The 15752-nt window shown below is 42.3% G+C and overlaps 1 protein-coding gene across 1 annotated transcript; it reads right to left on the reverse strand.

Moving 5' to 3' along the window:
• Positions 1-7783: 7783 nt before the first annotated feature.
• Positions 7784-15685, reverse strand: FPGT (fucose-1-phosphate guanylyltransferase). The gene is made up of 4 exons (XM_056355240.1): positions 15527-15685; positions 15142-15309; positions 14001-14093; positions 7784-13139 (listed from the first exon to the last, which is right to left on the reverse strand). Exons 1-4 carry the CDS (start codon positions 15606-15608, stop codon positions 11689-11691), a joined length of 1794 nt encoding a protein of 597 aa, XP_056211215.1. The 5' UTR covers positions 15609-15685; the 3' UTR covers positions 7784-11688.
• Between the last annotated feature and the right edge of the window lie 67 nt (positions 15686-15752).

Consider the following 15752-nt stretch of genomic DNA (forward strand, 5'->3'; position numbering starts at 1 on the left):
TCTATGGCACAGTCCATTTTCTCTGAATATTTCCATAAACTTTCTAATCTCATACTTCTCAATGATCATTTTACTGGTAGTAAGAAAGACCACAAAAGATTATGAATGCATGAGAAATTCAGTGGGCAAACACGCGCTTCCTGTGACTCCGTGGAAATTAGTGGAAGCTTATATATTTATTCCTAGAAGTGTGGAGTCCAAGAATGGATTTACAGAATGTGTGTGTGAACATGCACACACTTAACTCTCTCTGATACAAAAATATATGGGAAATTAGATTTTTAGATTATTAGATCTCTGTATTAAATAAAATATATTTGTAAACATTTTTCATATAATATTACATTAAACTTGGATTGTAGTTTAAAGATGAAAACTAGTACATATCCAGATATTTCAGCACCTGTGGAATAAATTCATTAAGCCTGCTGACATTACCTATGGCTAATATTGACCCAAATCTGCTTTCTAAAATTTGAGATGAAAATGTTTAGTGTAAAAGGAAAGCGTGACATGGCATAAAACTTTCAAGCAGTCTCATGTTTCTTACCTAGTAAATCAAACCTATGCTTATTCCATTACAACAGATTTTTTTTTTTATTAAGTTCTTTGCCTCAAGATCTAAATGCTTTATTTCCTAACTGGGCAATTAATTGACATGCTGCTAAGAACAGTTACATGAGACTGGACATCATATGATTCACAGGTTTGCTAGAAAAGGTATCCTAGGCCTTCATTCAAAGGTCAAGAAAATATTTCTAGCTCCTCACTGAAGTGTTTAGCCATAAGCTTTTCAACTCAGTCACATATTTTAAGAGCCAGAGATAAAGCAGAGTCTGACTGCACATTTGGCTGGTGTGTTTAAATGCAGACAGTGTTCAAGCAATAGCTTCCCAGAGCTGCACTCTGCAAACTGCAGAGCAGAAGAAAAGATCATGAAAAAATGTCATGGTTTGAGGTATGCTGACGTCCAGCTCTTTTGCACGCTGCCTATAGTACAGCCACACTCTGTGAAGCTGCAGCCAAAGAATACTTTCAGCAAATCTGTACAGAAGTTTTCCTCATTTAGGTCCTTGACAGCAGGACTAAGCACAGCAAAAGTGTTACTGCCCTCAGTGAGAAAGACACGACTGAGTTTTCCAGCAGTTACCTGTGAAATATGTAATCTGAGTTTTCGATGAGTGTTTACTGTTTGCAAGTGTCAGGCTTCTTTCTGGGCCCTAGGGAGCACCCATCACACCCGCAGCACAGACCATGAGTGTGAGCCCAGGCTGATGGTCAGAGTGGCAGGCTGGTGAGGCAAGGGATTACCAGTGGAGATAACTGCCCTGTCAAATCAACAGAGTCACTAGACAGCACGGTACATTACTGTTGCACAGTAACTTGGATCATTCATTCAGACACAGAGGCCAGGTTAAGGACTGACAGTAGTGGACAGCACATCCCAGAGGATACTACTTTCTGCAGGGAAGTGAGCACCTACTTCTTACCCATCCAGGATGCAGCTGGACCAGCATGTCTGAGCAGTCCAGGGCAGGACAGCAGCGTATCAGGAAAGGGAATCTGAGAGAAATACTCTTAGAAGTACCTCTTACCTCTCCTTGTGCGCTTGGTGGACTGACAGAGCCTGAGGCATCCTGCTGACCCAGGCGCCAAGCACAGTAGCCTGAGACTGTGACCTGGATTCCACTAATTTATTTTTTTTTCTTCTTCCCTTGGGAGGAACACTGCTTCCATGACCACAGCAGCTGCTTTCCTGATCAAGCCTACCCCAACACTTTGCAAAAGCTAAGATTAATCAGTATGCTTTTCTTCAGTCTTTTTTCCCATTACTTATGTGTCAGAAGCAAATCCGTTTTCTATTTATATCCAGATGGCTTTCAGTAATGAAATCAATACGTGGTATTTAGGGAATTTAGAATAAATGCAATTGTAACCGTTAAAGTGAATAATCGCTTTCAAAGAATGCAACTTCATTTTATTGTTACTAAACATCCAGAAAGCTTGTCTAGGAGTAAAGCAACCATCAGGGAAGTCTTCTCAGAAGAAAGTTTGGTCTCCAGCTGAAGATGCAAATTCTATGTACATTTGCTTTCCCTAAAACGTTTTGTATACTCTTAACAATAGATGAATGTGTTACCGAAATCTCGGAATGAAAAACTTACCAACACCAATGTGATGTAGATAAGCAGACACTTCTTTATTGATGGCTGGGTGCGTTGATCATGAGAGGAGTTCGGTAACAGTTTTTGGCGACCCAGATGGGACCTAGCTGAAGGAGGCCGGAGGAGTCGGGGACCTGATTGGTTCCAGCTGTCACCGAGGATTTCTTGGGGATACCCATCGATCCCCGATCCGTAAGGCTCTTCGTGACTTTCCCTGGATTTTGGTAAGTCACTTCTTGTATGTAAATTGTAGTAAGTGAGTTAGAGTCCCACTGTAAGGAGTGGGTTAGAGTCCCACTGAGTAAGTCTGCCTGCCAGTCGCGGCGAAAGCTGCGCAGGGTTGGACTAAAGGATCCTTGTGGAAGTGGAAGCCTAGGCGTCTGCCCGTAAGACATAAGCGAAAGCTATTGCAGGGTTGGACAACAGCAGAGACAAGAGAACCTATATGCTATAGTGTTCTCTAAGGTAGCACCTCTAACAAAAAGTTAGAAGTATTGATATTGTATGAACTCACTCTAGGATAGAATGAATTTTGTAGTTAAAATGTAATGAATACAAGATACGTGACATCCCCTGTGTATTGTGTCTGCCAACATCTTTTGAGGCTGTGGACATCCTGTTATCTGTCGGCATCCTAAGCTAAAACACACCCAAGGAGGAAAGACAGATAGCAAGAGCTGGTTGAAACTGGTAACTCACCCAATTCAGCATTTTCTGGCAAAAGGTGAAAAGTACACCTTGAGGAAGACCTATGGCCTTCCTCCCAAAGACCACCGCCCACATCCCGAGGACCCCTGCCCACAATTCTTGGAAGAATTTGTGCAAGCACAAAAGACTGAAAAGCTAATTAACATACAAAGCAAGAGTAGGTGGGTTTAGGTAATGACTATGTGTAGGCATTAATTGAATAGTCATTGTTTTATGGTATAGATATAACTAGTTACTTTAGACATGCACGTTATGCGGAAGGATCCCCCATGCATCCAGCACTGCCAATAAAGGATACTTAGTCACTAAGAAATTTTGACTTCGTTCTTTAAATCAATCTGGCACCCCAGATGGGACACCTCTCTGCTGGGCTGTAGGACCCGCTGAGGATAGGACTCCCTAGGGTACTCCGGGGATTTCCCGGAGGGACTGCTTGACTCAACAGATCACTGCGGTGGTAGACAAGGACCCTATTGCTGTAAGTGACGGTATTCTTTATTTTGGTTTGTTTGTTTGGTAAACTGGTCATTTGGAACTGCCTGTAAGTCAAAAGTTGAACTTCTGCAGGGTGGTGTATACTTTTGTGGCTAGCACCTTAAGTATACGTTTGGTTTGGTTGGCATTCCATTGCCGTTTGGAGCCCGGCAAGTTCACCTATAGGGCTCGTTTGGTACGGTCTTGCCTATTATGGTTTTCTGACTTAGTGGGTGTGGAAATTTGACTCTGATTATCGCTATTGTGTTTTCGGCTATATTCTTGGTAATTTTGCTTATTACAGTTTTCTGACTTATTGAGTGTGGAAGTTTGATTATCTTTATTGTGATTTTTGGCTATATTCTTGGTAATCTTGCTTATTACGGTTTTCTGATGTACTGGATGTGAAATTTGACTCTGATTATCGTTATTGTGATTTTGGCTATACACTTGGTAATAATAGTGGGTTTTTGATGCTGCTGTAGAAAGGTAGCTGCATGTTGCATTTTGTAAGTGTTAAGTGTATTCTGTTAGTGTGAAGGGGGAAAATGGGAGGAAAACAAAGTGGTGGGATTTTAAGGAAAAGTCCTTTAAGATGTGTTTTAAGTCATTGGAAGGATATTGGAGGATCTGCTGGTGGGAACGTGAATAAGAAAACATTGACCAAATATTTTAATCAATGGTGGCAGCTTTATAAGCTGGAATGTGGAGAAAAGTGGCCTAATAATTATAAGGTTATTAATAATTGCTATACTCATTTATGCTGGGAATGTGAGAACATTTCTGTATTAAGTATATTATAAATGATGGTATGTGGTTATTGTCTTGAACATCCGAGGGGTGAATGTGAACCTCTATATGTTTTAAAGTGTATATGGCGTAAAGAGTTATTATATGTCTGGTGGGGACAAGAAATTGAATGCCCTAACTGTAAGGTTTGGACGCCTTGGGATAAGAGAGAAAGCTGTAAGTGAAATTAGAGTCGTCTGTGGCTGGGATAGCGATTGAGATAGCAAAGCGGTGGAATAGTAAGAAAGAGTCGTTGGGATGTGTTTTAAGTCACTGGAAGGAAATGGGGGGGCAGCCTAGGGGAAGCGTGAATAAGAGAACTTTGGTTAAGTGCTGTAATCAGTGGTGGCCCCTGTATAAGTTTAAAAAAAAAAAAGAGCTCAGGTTGTGGTTCCTTCTGTGGAGCAACCAGAATGAAACATGTACGATAAAAACTTGTACTAATGTATGTAAGATCTGAAGCGGGGGTGGGGGGTGGAGAATCAAAGACCCTGTGAAAGTGTTAAAGTATTGGGGTGAGTTTGTACAAACCCCCGTACCCCCTCGAAGGTGTGGCTGAGTCATGCTGGATGCATGGCACGGTGTTTGCTGTTTTCCTGCAAAGGCTGGTATGTAAGAACACAGACTTAAAGCAACAAGTAGCAGTTTTGCATTCAGAGTAAGAAAGAGTTAAAACAGAAGTGCTGTTGCAGAGGCAGGCTTGTGTAACCTGCAGAGCAGGAAGAGCATCTCCTGCCCCGAATCCTTCTGATGGTGAGGAGGAGGGGGTTGCTGTTGCTGACAACTGAGCAGAAGGACCTGACAATGTCACCCCAATTGCTGCAGCTTTTGCAGCACAACAGGACCGGTAACGGCCCCTTTAGGGCAGGCAGTGGGTCTGAGGAGAATAAAGGTGAATCTTTGATGGGGAAATTTAGATGTTTGAAAGTTGGTTATGAATAAGACTGGATAAAGGTTCGATTGATTGTTACTAGGTAATTGTGATGTAGAAAAGTTGGTGAATACAAAACCAACTTATTTGGTGTTAAACTTCAGTGGAAAGAATTTGTTACAGTTGTGGGGACCTCTGGCCACCAGGAAAACATCCTGAAACCTTTAAAGTATAAACTAAGAAAACAAATAAGAATGCCAAATTCACCAAAATCTTTGTTGGGATGAGATTTATTAGAACATCTAGATGTTTAAAGAAGGGGAAATGAAACCAAAAGTCAAAAATGATCAATTAATTAAAATGTTGAGCTTATCTTTAATTCAACAGAAAAGTGAAAGAGAGGACCTCCCTGAAGTAAAAGAAATCTTTAACCAGGTATATCTGGAAATAAATTCCAGGTAAGGTGAAAAATGCTTTCCCTGTTACAGTAAAAATGATAAGCGGGAGGCCTGCCTAGTTCAGGTAAAACAATATCCCGTGGTCAGCAGGGCTGTGGGGGATATTGGCATAAAAACTAAAATAAAATACACTCTGTAGTAGTTCTGCTAATGTAAATCTGTGTGTTTTACCATGACAGTGACTTGTTATGGGATGCGCAGATGAAACTCTGCATTGACAACGAAGTACAAGGAATAAGGTTGGTCAGGTGCCTCCTGCCAGAATCAAGGGCAAAACTGGGTTGGCCTCTGTGTTTGCCACCAAGAAGAATCTTGAGCTCCGCTGCTGGCTGCAACCCAGTAGGCATTGAGCGGTGGGAACATGTGCCATGCCAGACCTTGATGTGAGGAATGGCCCTCGCTGGTATAAGAGGGTCATCCAGGAAGAAAGAACATAAGATGACCCATTGAGGCACTGATTTGGAAATTGGAAACCGCCTGGCCGACCATGAGGCCAGACGGGTAGCAGAGGAGGTAGGAAAGGAGGAATTATCCTTAATACCAGGCGGTAAAATCCAAACTGTAAGTACAGATCAGGAGCCAAACTATTCTAAAGAAAATTTAAAGCTAATTCAGGACATGAATGATAAAATAAATAAGTGGATTTATTTGAGGGATGGTCATATAGTGGTACCATCCAATTTAATATGGACCACAACCCTAACAGAACATAATAAGATGCATTGGGGAGCTGATAATTTATATAAAAGCCTAAATTAGAAATTGATAGGGCGAAACTTGTATATGGTAATAAAACAGGTGACTCAGCAATGTGAAATGTGTTTGAAAATTAGCCAGGGCAACAGTGGCAAGTCGATTTTTCCAAACTCCCAAGAAAAGGGGGGTACCAATATTTATTAAATGAATGGACACCCCAATGTATCATACAGTATTATGGACCTGCAACTTGGAATCTAATAAACTCATTAGCGGTGCTCGAGAACCTATCTACAATCTGAATCGTATCATTCGTCTACAGGCTGTCTTGGAAATTATTACTAACAGACCAAGCTACTCAAATACAAAATGCAATTTATTAACACAGGATGATTCTTGATTACCTGCTAGCCGAAGAAGGAAGTGTTTGTGGTAAATTAAATGTTTCCAATTGTTGTTTGAAAATTGATGACAATGGTGAGGTTGTCAAACAAATCACATCAGAGATAGGGAAGTTAGCCCATGTTCGGAAAGACTGGAACATTGACTTGTTTTCCTGGCTTCCCGGGAGCCTCTGGGTAAAACGAATCCTATTTTATTTGTTATGTGGATTAGCCACCTTACTGTTTTTTGCCATGTGCTGTTCCACGTTTTATAAGATTAATTCAACACGTTATAAGTAACATGTAATTTGCTACTATGGTTTCACCTGATGGCATTAAACAAATTCGAGTAGTACGCAGAAATGTACACACAATAACAATTTAATAGCCAACAAGAATTTGGGAATTATAGACTCTTAACAATTCAGATAACAATTTAGGCTGAGTAAGAATAAAAATAAAATAGCAGCAAAAACAACCGCCAGGAATGCATAGACGAGGATATGGTAATGCCTTTTATACTTTTCCACCTCCGCCATAAGTTCTTGACGTGTGACAACAGAAAAACGTACCCTCTGCCTAAACAGCAACAGGAAGAAAAAAAAAAGTTTTGATCCCCTTTCTAATGAACCATATAGGTTAAACGTTTTGAGAACACTCACCTTACAGAATGTTTGGAGGGGGAAATGTGCACTCTAGACCCTTCTTCCCTGGCAGGTGACACGGCGGTCTCGTGGTGAGAAAACATTACATTGAAAACAGGGACCTATTGTTTGACCATAGTGCCATAAATGTTACCATTAACAGACTTACCGGAGTGATAAGCTTGGGAGATGGGTCTGGGACTTCATCTGGACACACAGTAGCCATTTTTTATCACACGAATGATCTGTGTATGCCTTTGAACACGCGCATGTGCAATTTTAAAGCCCCACAGAATGTGTTGGAAAAATCTGGAAAGACTGCGCATGCGAAATCCCTATAATCTAGCCATGATAGAGACGCATGTAAAAAAAAAAAAAAAAAAAAAGAGGGAGGAATGTGTTAAGAAACTATAGTGTTTATAGTTCATTTAAATAATATTTTTATTATTACTTAAGTGAAACATATAGCTATAAGTGTTGTTTTTAGGTTTTGTTTTTGTAGGTTATTATTTTATGTATTACCCAACCCTTTGGATTTATTTTGAAACATGTGTGTTTGATGCAAAGTAACTTCAATGAACCATTTGACAACCAGTAAACAACAAATAACAATTTATTAACAAACATGAACTAGAAATTGAATAACAGAATAACAGTCCAGCAAAGCCTCATGGAACATGAAAACAGACTTCTTCACTCGTGAATCCAGCACAGTCCTGCATAATGTTGGGGTGGTAACTCCATCTGTTCCCTCCATGATAGTCCGTGCCTGGTCCTTGGTATTTCTCTTCACAAAGTGACGAAGATGAACAGAAACAAGTCACATGGTAACTTTGCTGGAGATCAACATTTTCCTTTTGTTTATAGAACAGTCTCTTGCACTCTCCTTTGATATCCCACGAGTTCCACTATTAGGGGCGGATTGCAAGGAGGCAATCACACTCTTTTATACCGGCGTGACCAAAAGCACTCGCAGAAACACATACTGATGGTTACTGTATTCACGATAATGCAAAGGCTGAACATCAAAACCGTGCAGAGTGTGTCATCTCCGGCTCCCATCTTTTCAAATGGTAAAGATTCTTTGTGGCGAGACAAACAAACAAATTGGTCCGTGACCCTCCTGGTCGAGGTTCAGGCTAACACCCTGACAAAAACTGCACAATGAAAAATGCATGTGCAGCCACAAATTGGACCCAGCCTTGAAGGGGCATGAAAATTTAAATGCCCACCTCCTGGCTCTTGATTCTTAGCAACAATTAAACAAGTATTGGGAACAAGGGCCAGAGGGTTGAATCGAGCCGTCCACTCCTTCAAACCTGGTAACTATGTGTATATAAAGACTTTTTCAGGAAAACCTTTGGAAGAAAAGTGGGAAGGACCACTGCTGCATTCACATTGAGTTACATACACAAATGTAACTCAAGATGTGGAACATGATCTGGACCTATTAGGTAAAATTGAAAAGGAAACAGAATCAATTCAAGAAAATATGTCAGAAGATTGGCTGGGGAAAATTTTTAACAAATTGGGATGGAATCTAAGCTCCTGGATACAATCCATAATCAAAACTTTGTTTCTGTTACTGATTGTCTTTCTGATGATCATGCTAATGTATCAATAGAATTGCAGTCAATCGCATGATCATAAGAAAAGTACCAACCATTGCACCAAGATATAGTTCACCACCAAAATATGCTGAAACAACTGCTATGTGAATCATGTGAAAGTATTGAAATAATGATTTTCAACACTTTCAAAGGGGGGAAATGTTACAGATTTGCTAAAATCATTTTAATAGAAATATAGAGGAATAAGAAATATATTCTAATGAAACTAGTAGTTGCACAACAAAAGCTGCTATGAAATCCTCTGTACAGCCCTGTACCAAGGCTAAGAACTTATATTTACTCAAAGAATGTAGGTATAGTAATTAGGTCATGTAACCATAGTCTGAAAGAAATAATTAATGAAATAACTGATCAAAGAAGGAGTCTGTTTCTTTTTCTTTCTCTAACAAGGGGCCTGCTTATAAGTTATCTAGAGGAAGCAATTAAAAGAAACAAGCAGAAGAAACAGATGGTCGACAAGGACATAAAATACCTCAGACCGATAAGAACACTGCAGACTTGCAAGACCATCACATACCAGGCAAAAGGTGAAAAGTACACCATGAGGAAGACCTACAGCCTTCCTCCCAAAGACCCCTGCCCGTGTCCCGCAGACCCCTGCCCACAATTCTTGGAAGGGTTTGCGCAGACGCAAAGGACTGATAAGCTGATTAACATACAAAGTGAGAGTATGTTAATGATTTTTGGGAAATACTATGTTTATGCATGAATACTTAATGAATATGTATGAACAAGTTCTATATGAGGTGTCTGATTTTGAAACTTGGTGTGCGTTGATTGTGAGAGGACTCACTCATGCACCCGGCCGTCAATAAAGAAGTGTCTGCTTACTACATCACATTGGTGTCGGTAAGTTTTTCATTCCGAGATTTCAGTAACAAATGAATCGCACAAACAGGATGATATACAAACCACAATTTTCATGCTCCATGTTCTATGACTATTCTTACTTTGTGATGTTATGTGTTTGTCTGGGACCTTAGTGTTCTCAAATCTATGGCTGACTTTTAAAACCTCTTATTTGCTCAGAAATTGTCCTTATTCCTTCAAAGTCAACCTCAGCAATTCCCAGCCTCCTTTGTATTTCTTCTTGCTCAGAAGAGATCCTCAGGAACAATACTATGTCTCTTGAAAGGTTTCTTTATCAATGAGGAGGAAACTTGGTGAAGGTTAAACCAGCTTGAGTCATATTCAGGAGATATTACACTGTGGTGCATAGGGACATGGTTTAGTGATGGCCCTGGCAGTGTTGGGTTAATGGTTGGACTCTGTGATCTTAAAAGGTCTTTTCCAGCCTAAATGTTCTATAATTCTACTACCTTGTGGGTGGCATAAGAACAATGCCATTAGGGAATTCAGTCAGTAGGGATGTAACACTGTTACAATGCAACATTAAATAAAACATGAAAACCTATAGATAAATGCAAGAGGAAAAGATGCACTGCATTTGCGGTCAAATTGCACCGATATAATACACAGCACATTCTTAAAAATAGCATGAAATGGAAAAATTAAAAATCCAGTCATTGTAGAAGCAAAATTACAAATGATTTGATGTATCTGCCTATAAGTTTAGTGTGAGCAAGCTTTTTTCCACCTTATAGCACTGAAATATATACTAATTGTGTAATGAGTTGTTGGAAGCACAGGGGATCACAGAATCAGATAGGCTTGCATGCATTCCCTGCACAGCTCTGCGGTACCACAGCCAAAGACAGCACATGGGGCTAAACGCAGCACTGGCATCGCCCACTGTGACACCTCCTATGGCTTTAAAAAAGGGGAGTGGGGAAGAGGGAACAGAGAAAAGTAGATTTAAAGTTGCACACATGAAAAAAGGCACTGTCCTTTTTGATCAGACCAGAACAGAAAGTATAAAAAGTGTACTTATCTATTTGGAGCTGGATCTTTGGCACCTAAACTAGAAACAAAAGGACTTCATTAGTAAAGGGTGGAGAAGACGGAACAGATCGGGTGTGTTTCTCTGAAGATTTGCATCGTGGAACCACTCACAATAGTTAACCTCTCTGTTGTCTACTCCACTGGTCTGCAGGATGATTAAACATCACCCAAGGATTCCAATGGTTCAGTTTAGAGGAGGAATAAGAAACATAGGTTGTCATGTGGCACATATCAGCCCATCTGTGGGCAACAAAAAGTTGGTAGCTGCCCAATCAAACTACCAGCTTCCAAACAGTAAAAACCCCCAACCTATCAGTATGCCTCGATGCCAGGTTTTGACCCCCATATTACTTCTTAGTCACCAGGGAAAGAATGATCTCTCATGCAAATCTTTCTCCTCTGATGAAAAACAAGAAAGTATAAAAAAATTACAAAACAACAAAACCTCCCCAAAACAAGAGAAACAAAATGATTAATGCTTAAGACAGGATGTCTTGATTAAAAAAGTACGTTTAATAGATTTCTCTCTACCCATTTGAAACACTACTGCAAAAAGGCTGCATGACGAGAGAAACATGTTATTGCTATATCACTCCATGTTGCTGGAGCTAATATTCTACTTTGAAAAACTTTTAAAGCAGTTTTCAGTCAAGTCTCTTAATTCATTTATTCTGTATCATATTTTTACTGACAAAGACTACAAAACATAGTAACATGTACCCCAAGAAAAGTCACCAATTAGTGTTTTCAGACATTTGAAGTATTTCATTACTTCTTTCATCAAAAGATGCATTTGCTGCATTATGAATGTGATGCTACAGCAATGTCATTAATGCAATGCCATTATTTCTACTTCAAAGAAATCAGAGAAAAGATCTGTGTACTTTTTTCTTACGAGTTTTACAAGCTGGGAAGTAATCAATCATCCACAAATGCAACTAGGAAATTTGTTCACGTACTGTTCATTCTACAAATCAGACTTCTCTTTTTGTCTTTGTAGATAGATTTCATCATAAATTTGCTTCCTGAATTTCAACATGCCTTCTACATCTTTGTAGGTGAGCATTTCTTCAACAGATAAAAGGCTGAAGCTATTCAATTTAAAAGCTGACATGCGCTTCACAGAATTTAACATTTTTAATGACATTCTAACCGATTCACTTAAAGTAGAACAAACAGGAAAAATCCTAGCAGTCCACAAACCCAAGCGTGTGTTCTCACTGGAGAAGAGCTGGTCCGAAACCTTTATACCCCAGAGGTCCAAGCATTCTAGTAAGCTGACCCCCAAAAACTGCAGTGAACTTATATCTGACAGAAGTTGTACACTCTTTTTCAAATCGTCTTTGACACTAAACACCATACTTACATACTTTATTTGACCCTTGATTTTTATACTTAATGAACTCAGTAAACAGTCTGAAGGTATGTCTACTTTAAAATTTATGTATGATCCACTAATAATGCACCTCTTCCCTACTGAGACTTCAGGTCCAATTCTAGAGTATTCAATAATGGATCCAGGTCCTATAAAACATCCAGGCTCAAGTACACTTTGAATGATACTTGCTGATTGATCCAGGGTCTCAGCTTTGTTAGAAAAGATGCTAAAAGCCACAGGCAGTAAGCCAAGCTCAAAGTTCAGTTTGCTATCAGATGTAAAATGAAACAAATATTCCTGAGTAGTTCCAATGTGGTAGAACTTAGAGTTGTTTAAGACTATAACATTAAGCATAGTTCCCCTCAGGAGAGAGTATAGCTTCTGCCGGACTTCAACTAACTGGGATTCCTCTCTTGTGACGTTACTTGTATTTTTTGTGTAATCTTCAGTGGCTCCAGGTCCCAGGGCCTGGAGGAAGTCACCATATGCATCTATTTCACAGCAAAGAGTACCTGTCTGCTTATAAAATGTCAGTAATTGTTTTGCAGTGTTATGATCCATGTAAAATATACTGTCTGTATACACACACTCCAAGTCTGTTTCTGAGTCGTTGTGGTCTCCAGAGGTACTTAGCCGAGAAGAACTCCTTCTCATGCATACTGCGCCACACTGGCGCATTGTCTCAACATCAGGCTTGTGCAGAAAATGATGGCAAGACGCATATTCAAGTCCTCCTTTGCCTGAAAAACTGGACGGATCTAAAACAAACACTCCGTGAGTGGTCCCAACTGTCAAATCTGAAGGGTGAGCTAATGCGGTAAATCCAGGTTTATCGAATGTGATGGTTTCTGTAACTTCTGTGCTGTAAAGTTCTATGTCATCCGAACATGTGATGAGAATTCCTGGTTTCATGTGACTGGGAAAGTCAATGTACATGGCGAGCTTCAGTTCCAACATCTGGTAAATGGGATCGCCAAAAGGCAAAGCTGTGAAAATCTTTCCCAGGGCACTCGCATTAGGTAAACGTTGACTGTAACCCCCTTGAAGAAAAACACATTTTTAATTACACAGAGACACTGTACATAATCGAGCAAAAACTAAAGCTACACAGCCATTTTATATACACACAACGGTATTGTCCCCTACCCCTCCTGCTTGGTCATATACTAGATATTCCTCAGAAAATGACAAATGTAAGATAATCATCAATGATTCCTCTTCAAACATTTCCCAAAACAGATCTCACCTTATGGCCAAAATTTGGTATGCCTTAAATAGCTTGTATTAAAATGATGGTTGATTGCATTACCCTTAGTTTGCTGCAGAGCTGGAACATAGACCACTTGCTATAACTAAGGTGAAGAAAGGAAACAACGCTTGCTTTTTGCTTGAAAAAAAGGAGGAGCCCCACACCCCTGCTGGGAATTTTAAGTCAGAGCTGAGTCAAGCAGTGGTTTGGTCAGATGACTTGTTATTGCCAGGTTTCTTCCTCCTCTGCCAAAAGTGATGCCCCTTTTGGAAGTGTTCTGACTGACGGGGTAAGAAGGCAAGTATTTGGTCTGCCTGCAGTTCTGACGCTCACTAGGTCCCCTGCAGAGAGGGACATGGTTCCTAAATGGGTATTTCAAGGCAGAAGCTTAATTCGGATACTCTGAATTACACTCCTTTCTCCACTGTTTGAACAACTGAAGTGTTGGGGAGAAATGCTTAAGTGACAGGGGTATCTCCTAAGTATCAGTCTAAACTCAAATGGTCAGATCAGACACATTTGGGATTACTTTACTGAGGGAACTGTATTTCAGATCTCTTGACTCCTCTGCCATATTATTTTTAGGAAAAGAAACCAAACTCCAAACCAGAAGCATACAATCTTAGAACACGGAATGTAAAATAGAATTCACCAGAATGAATCAGCAGCACAAGAAAAGAAGTCCATTTATCACCATACAGATCTTCCAAGCACCGAAGAACATGAAGTGTCGATCCACCATTTCCTAAAGAAAAAATATTTTAGTATCTGCTGAAAAGGGCACCAGTAACATCTGCACTGCCATGTGAAGCACAGTGGGATCTGGTGCTGTGGCAGGGGCATCTGGAAACATTTTTTAAATGCCACCTTCTGCTGCAGAAAATACGTTGCAATTTATTTTTAAAAAGCCCTTATGACTGCAGATGATCTTTTAAACAACCCAAGTGCCAATGGAGGCACAGATACCTATCTGAAATGTCCTAAACCAGTTCTGACAAAAATCCTTCTACTGTATCACTGCTGAGAAAATCATGCAAAGATGATGACAGACAGTTACACAAAAGTTCACTAATGACTTGAAGCAAGTGTTCAAAAGCAGTTTTGATATTTACAACACGGAACTGAGAAAAAGGGCTTGGGATACGAGGAAGTGATTTGGGATACTTTTATGTGCTCCTACAACTTAAAATTGCTAGATTTCTGAAAGTTAATCTCTGCTTATTATGCTATGCTGCAGATAGACTGCTGAGATTAGTCACTTTCTACATCCAAGCGAACAGGAATTGAGAATTACAGGATGGTATTCAGGACTGTCTGGCTGCTTTCTAATAGTTTTTTGTTGTGCATCGGGCCACATATTAGAACATGTTGAAACTGGTTAAACGATGAGGTTAAGGTAAGCAGTATGGATTTATGAAGAAACAGGAGTTGGTGTTAACCTGCATTGCACAGGACACACACGACATGGCTCTGCTGAGCGCGCATTCACAGGCACCACGACCGAGCATCAGATGCTACAGTGGGAAGGGCGACGGCCACAACGGACTTAGGCGAAGCTGCCGAGCAGCCAGCGCACGCTGCTGCAGCTCAGCCCAAACGGCACACCGGGTCCCACGGCCTACACCTGCCCTTGGTCACCGCCTCAGGCCACGGCCGCGCCTTGGGGCTCACGGCCCGCCTCGGCCCGGCCGGGAACTAGCGCCGCGGCGAGCAGCGCGGGGCCGGCCCCGCCGCACTGGCGGCGCCCCAGCCGGCTGCGCCCGGCCCCGCGCCCCCCGCGGACGTGTGCCCACCGATCTTGGGTCCAGGTGGGTCCGCGAAGACGTGGTAGCGAACGCCCCGCGGCAGCTCCCTCCTGCCCAGCTTCTGCGCCAGCTGCTGCCGGTATGCCAGCGCCTGCTCCGCGTCGGCCGCCGTCACCGCCACGACGTCCCAGAAGTCGCCGGGGCGGGCGGCCTTCCCTGCGGGCACAGCGGCAGCCCCCGGTCAGGCCCCTGCCGCTCGGCCCCTGCCGCTCGGCCCCTGCCGCTCGGCCCCTGCCGCTCGGCCCCTGCCGCTCGGCCCCTGCCGCTCGGCCCCTGCCGCTCGGCCCCTGCCGCTCGGCCCCTGCCGCTCGGCCCCTGCCGCTCGGCCCCTGCCGCCCGCCGCCAGGGCTGCCCCCCGCCCGCGCCGCCCCACCTCTGAGCGCCGCGAACCGCGCCAGCCGCCGCGCCGTGGCCTCCCGCCGCGCCGCGCTCCGCTCGCTGCCCGCCGCCGGCATGGCCGTGCTCCGCGCCGGCGCCGCCCCAGCCGGAAAGGAAGCGCCGCGCCGGGGTCCGGGGCGGGCCCGGCGGCCGGGGGCGGGCCGGCTGCGGAGCGGGCGGGAGGCTGGCGGCGGCGGCGGCGCGGGGCCGCTCCCGAGGTC

This window comes from Falco biarmicus, chromosome 11, assembly GCF_023638135.1.
Source record: "Falco biarmicus isolate bFalBia1 chromosome 11, bFalBia1.pri, whole genome shotgun sequence".
Lineage (NCBI taxonomy): Eukaryota > Metazoa > Chordata > Aves > Falconiformes > Falconidae > Falco > Falco biarmicus.

Coding starts and splice junctions, on each gene's coding strand:
- FPGT (XM_056355240.1), bottom strand. CDS start 15,608: ATGCCGGCGGCGGGCAGCGAGCGGAGCGCGGCGCGGCGGGAGGCCACG. Junction 14,094..15,141: donor CCCACCTGGACCCAAGATCG/GTGGGCACACGT, acceptor TTTTTTCTTTAG/GAAATGGTGGATCGACACTT. Junction 13,140..14,000: donor TGTGCTGCTGATTCATTCTG/GTGAATTCTATT, acceptor TTTTTCTTCAAG/GGGGTTACAGTCAACGTTTA.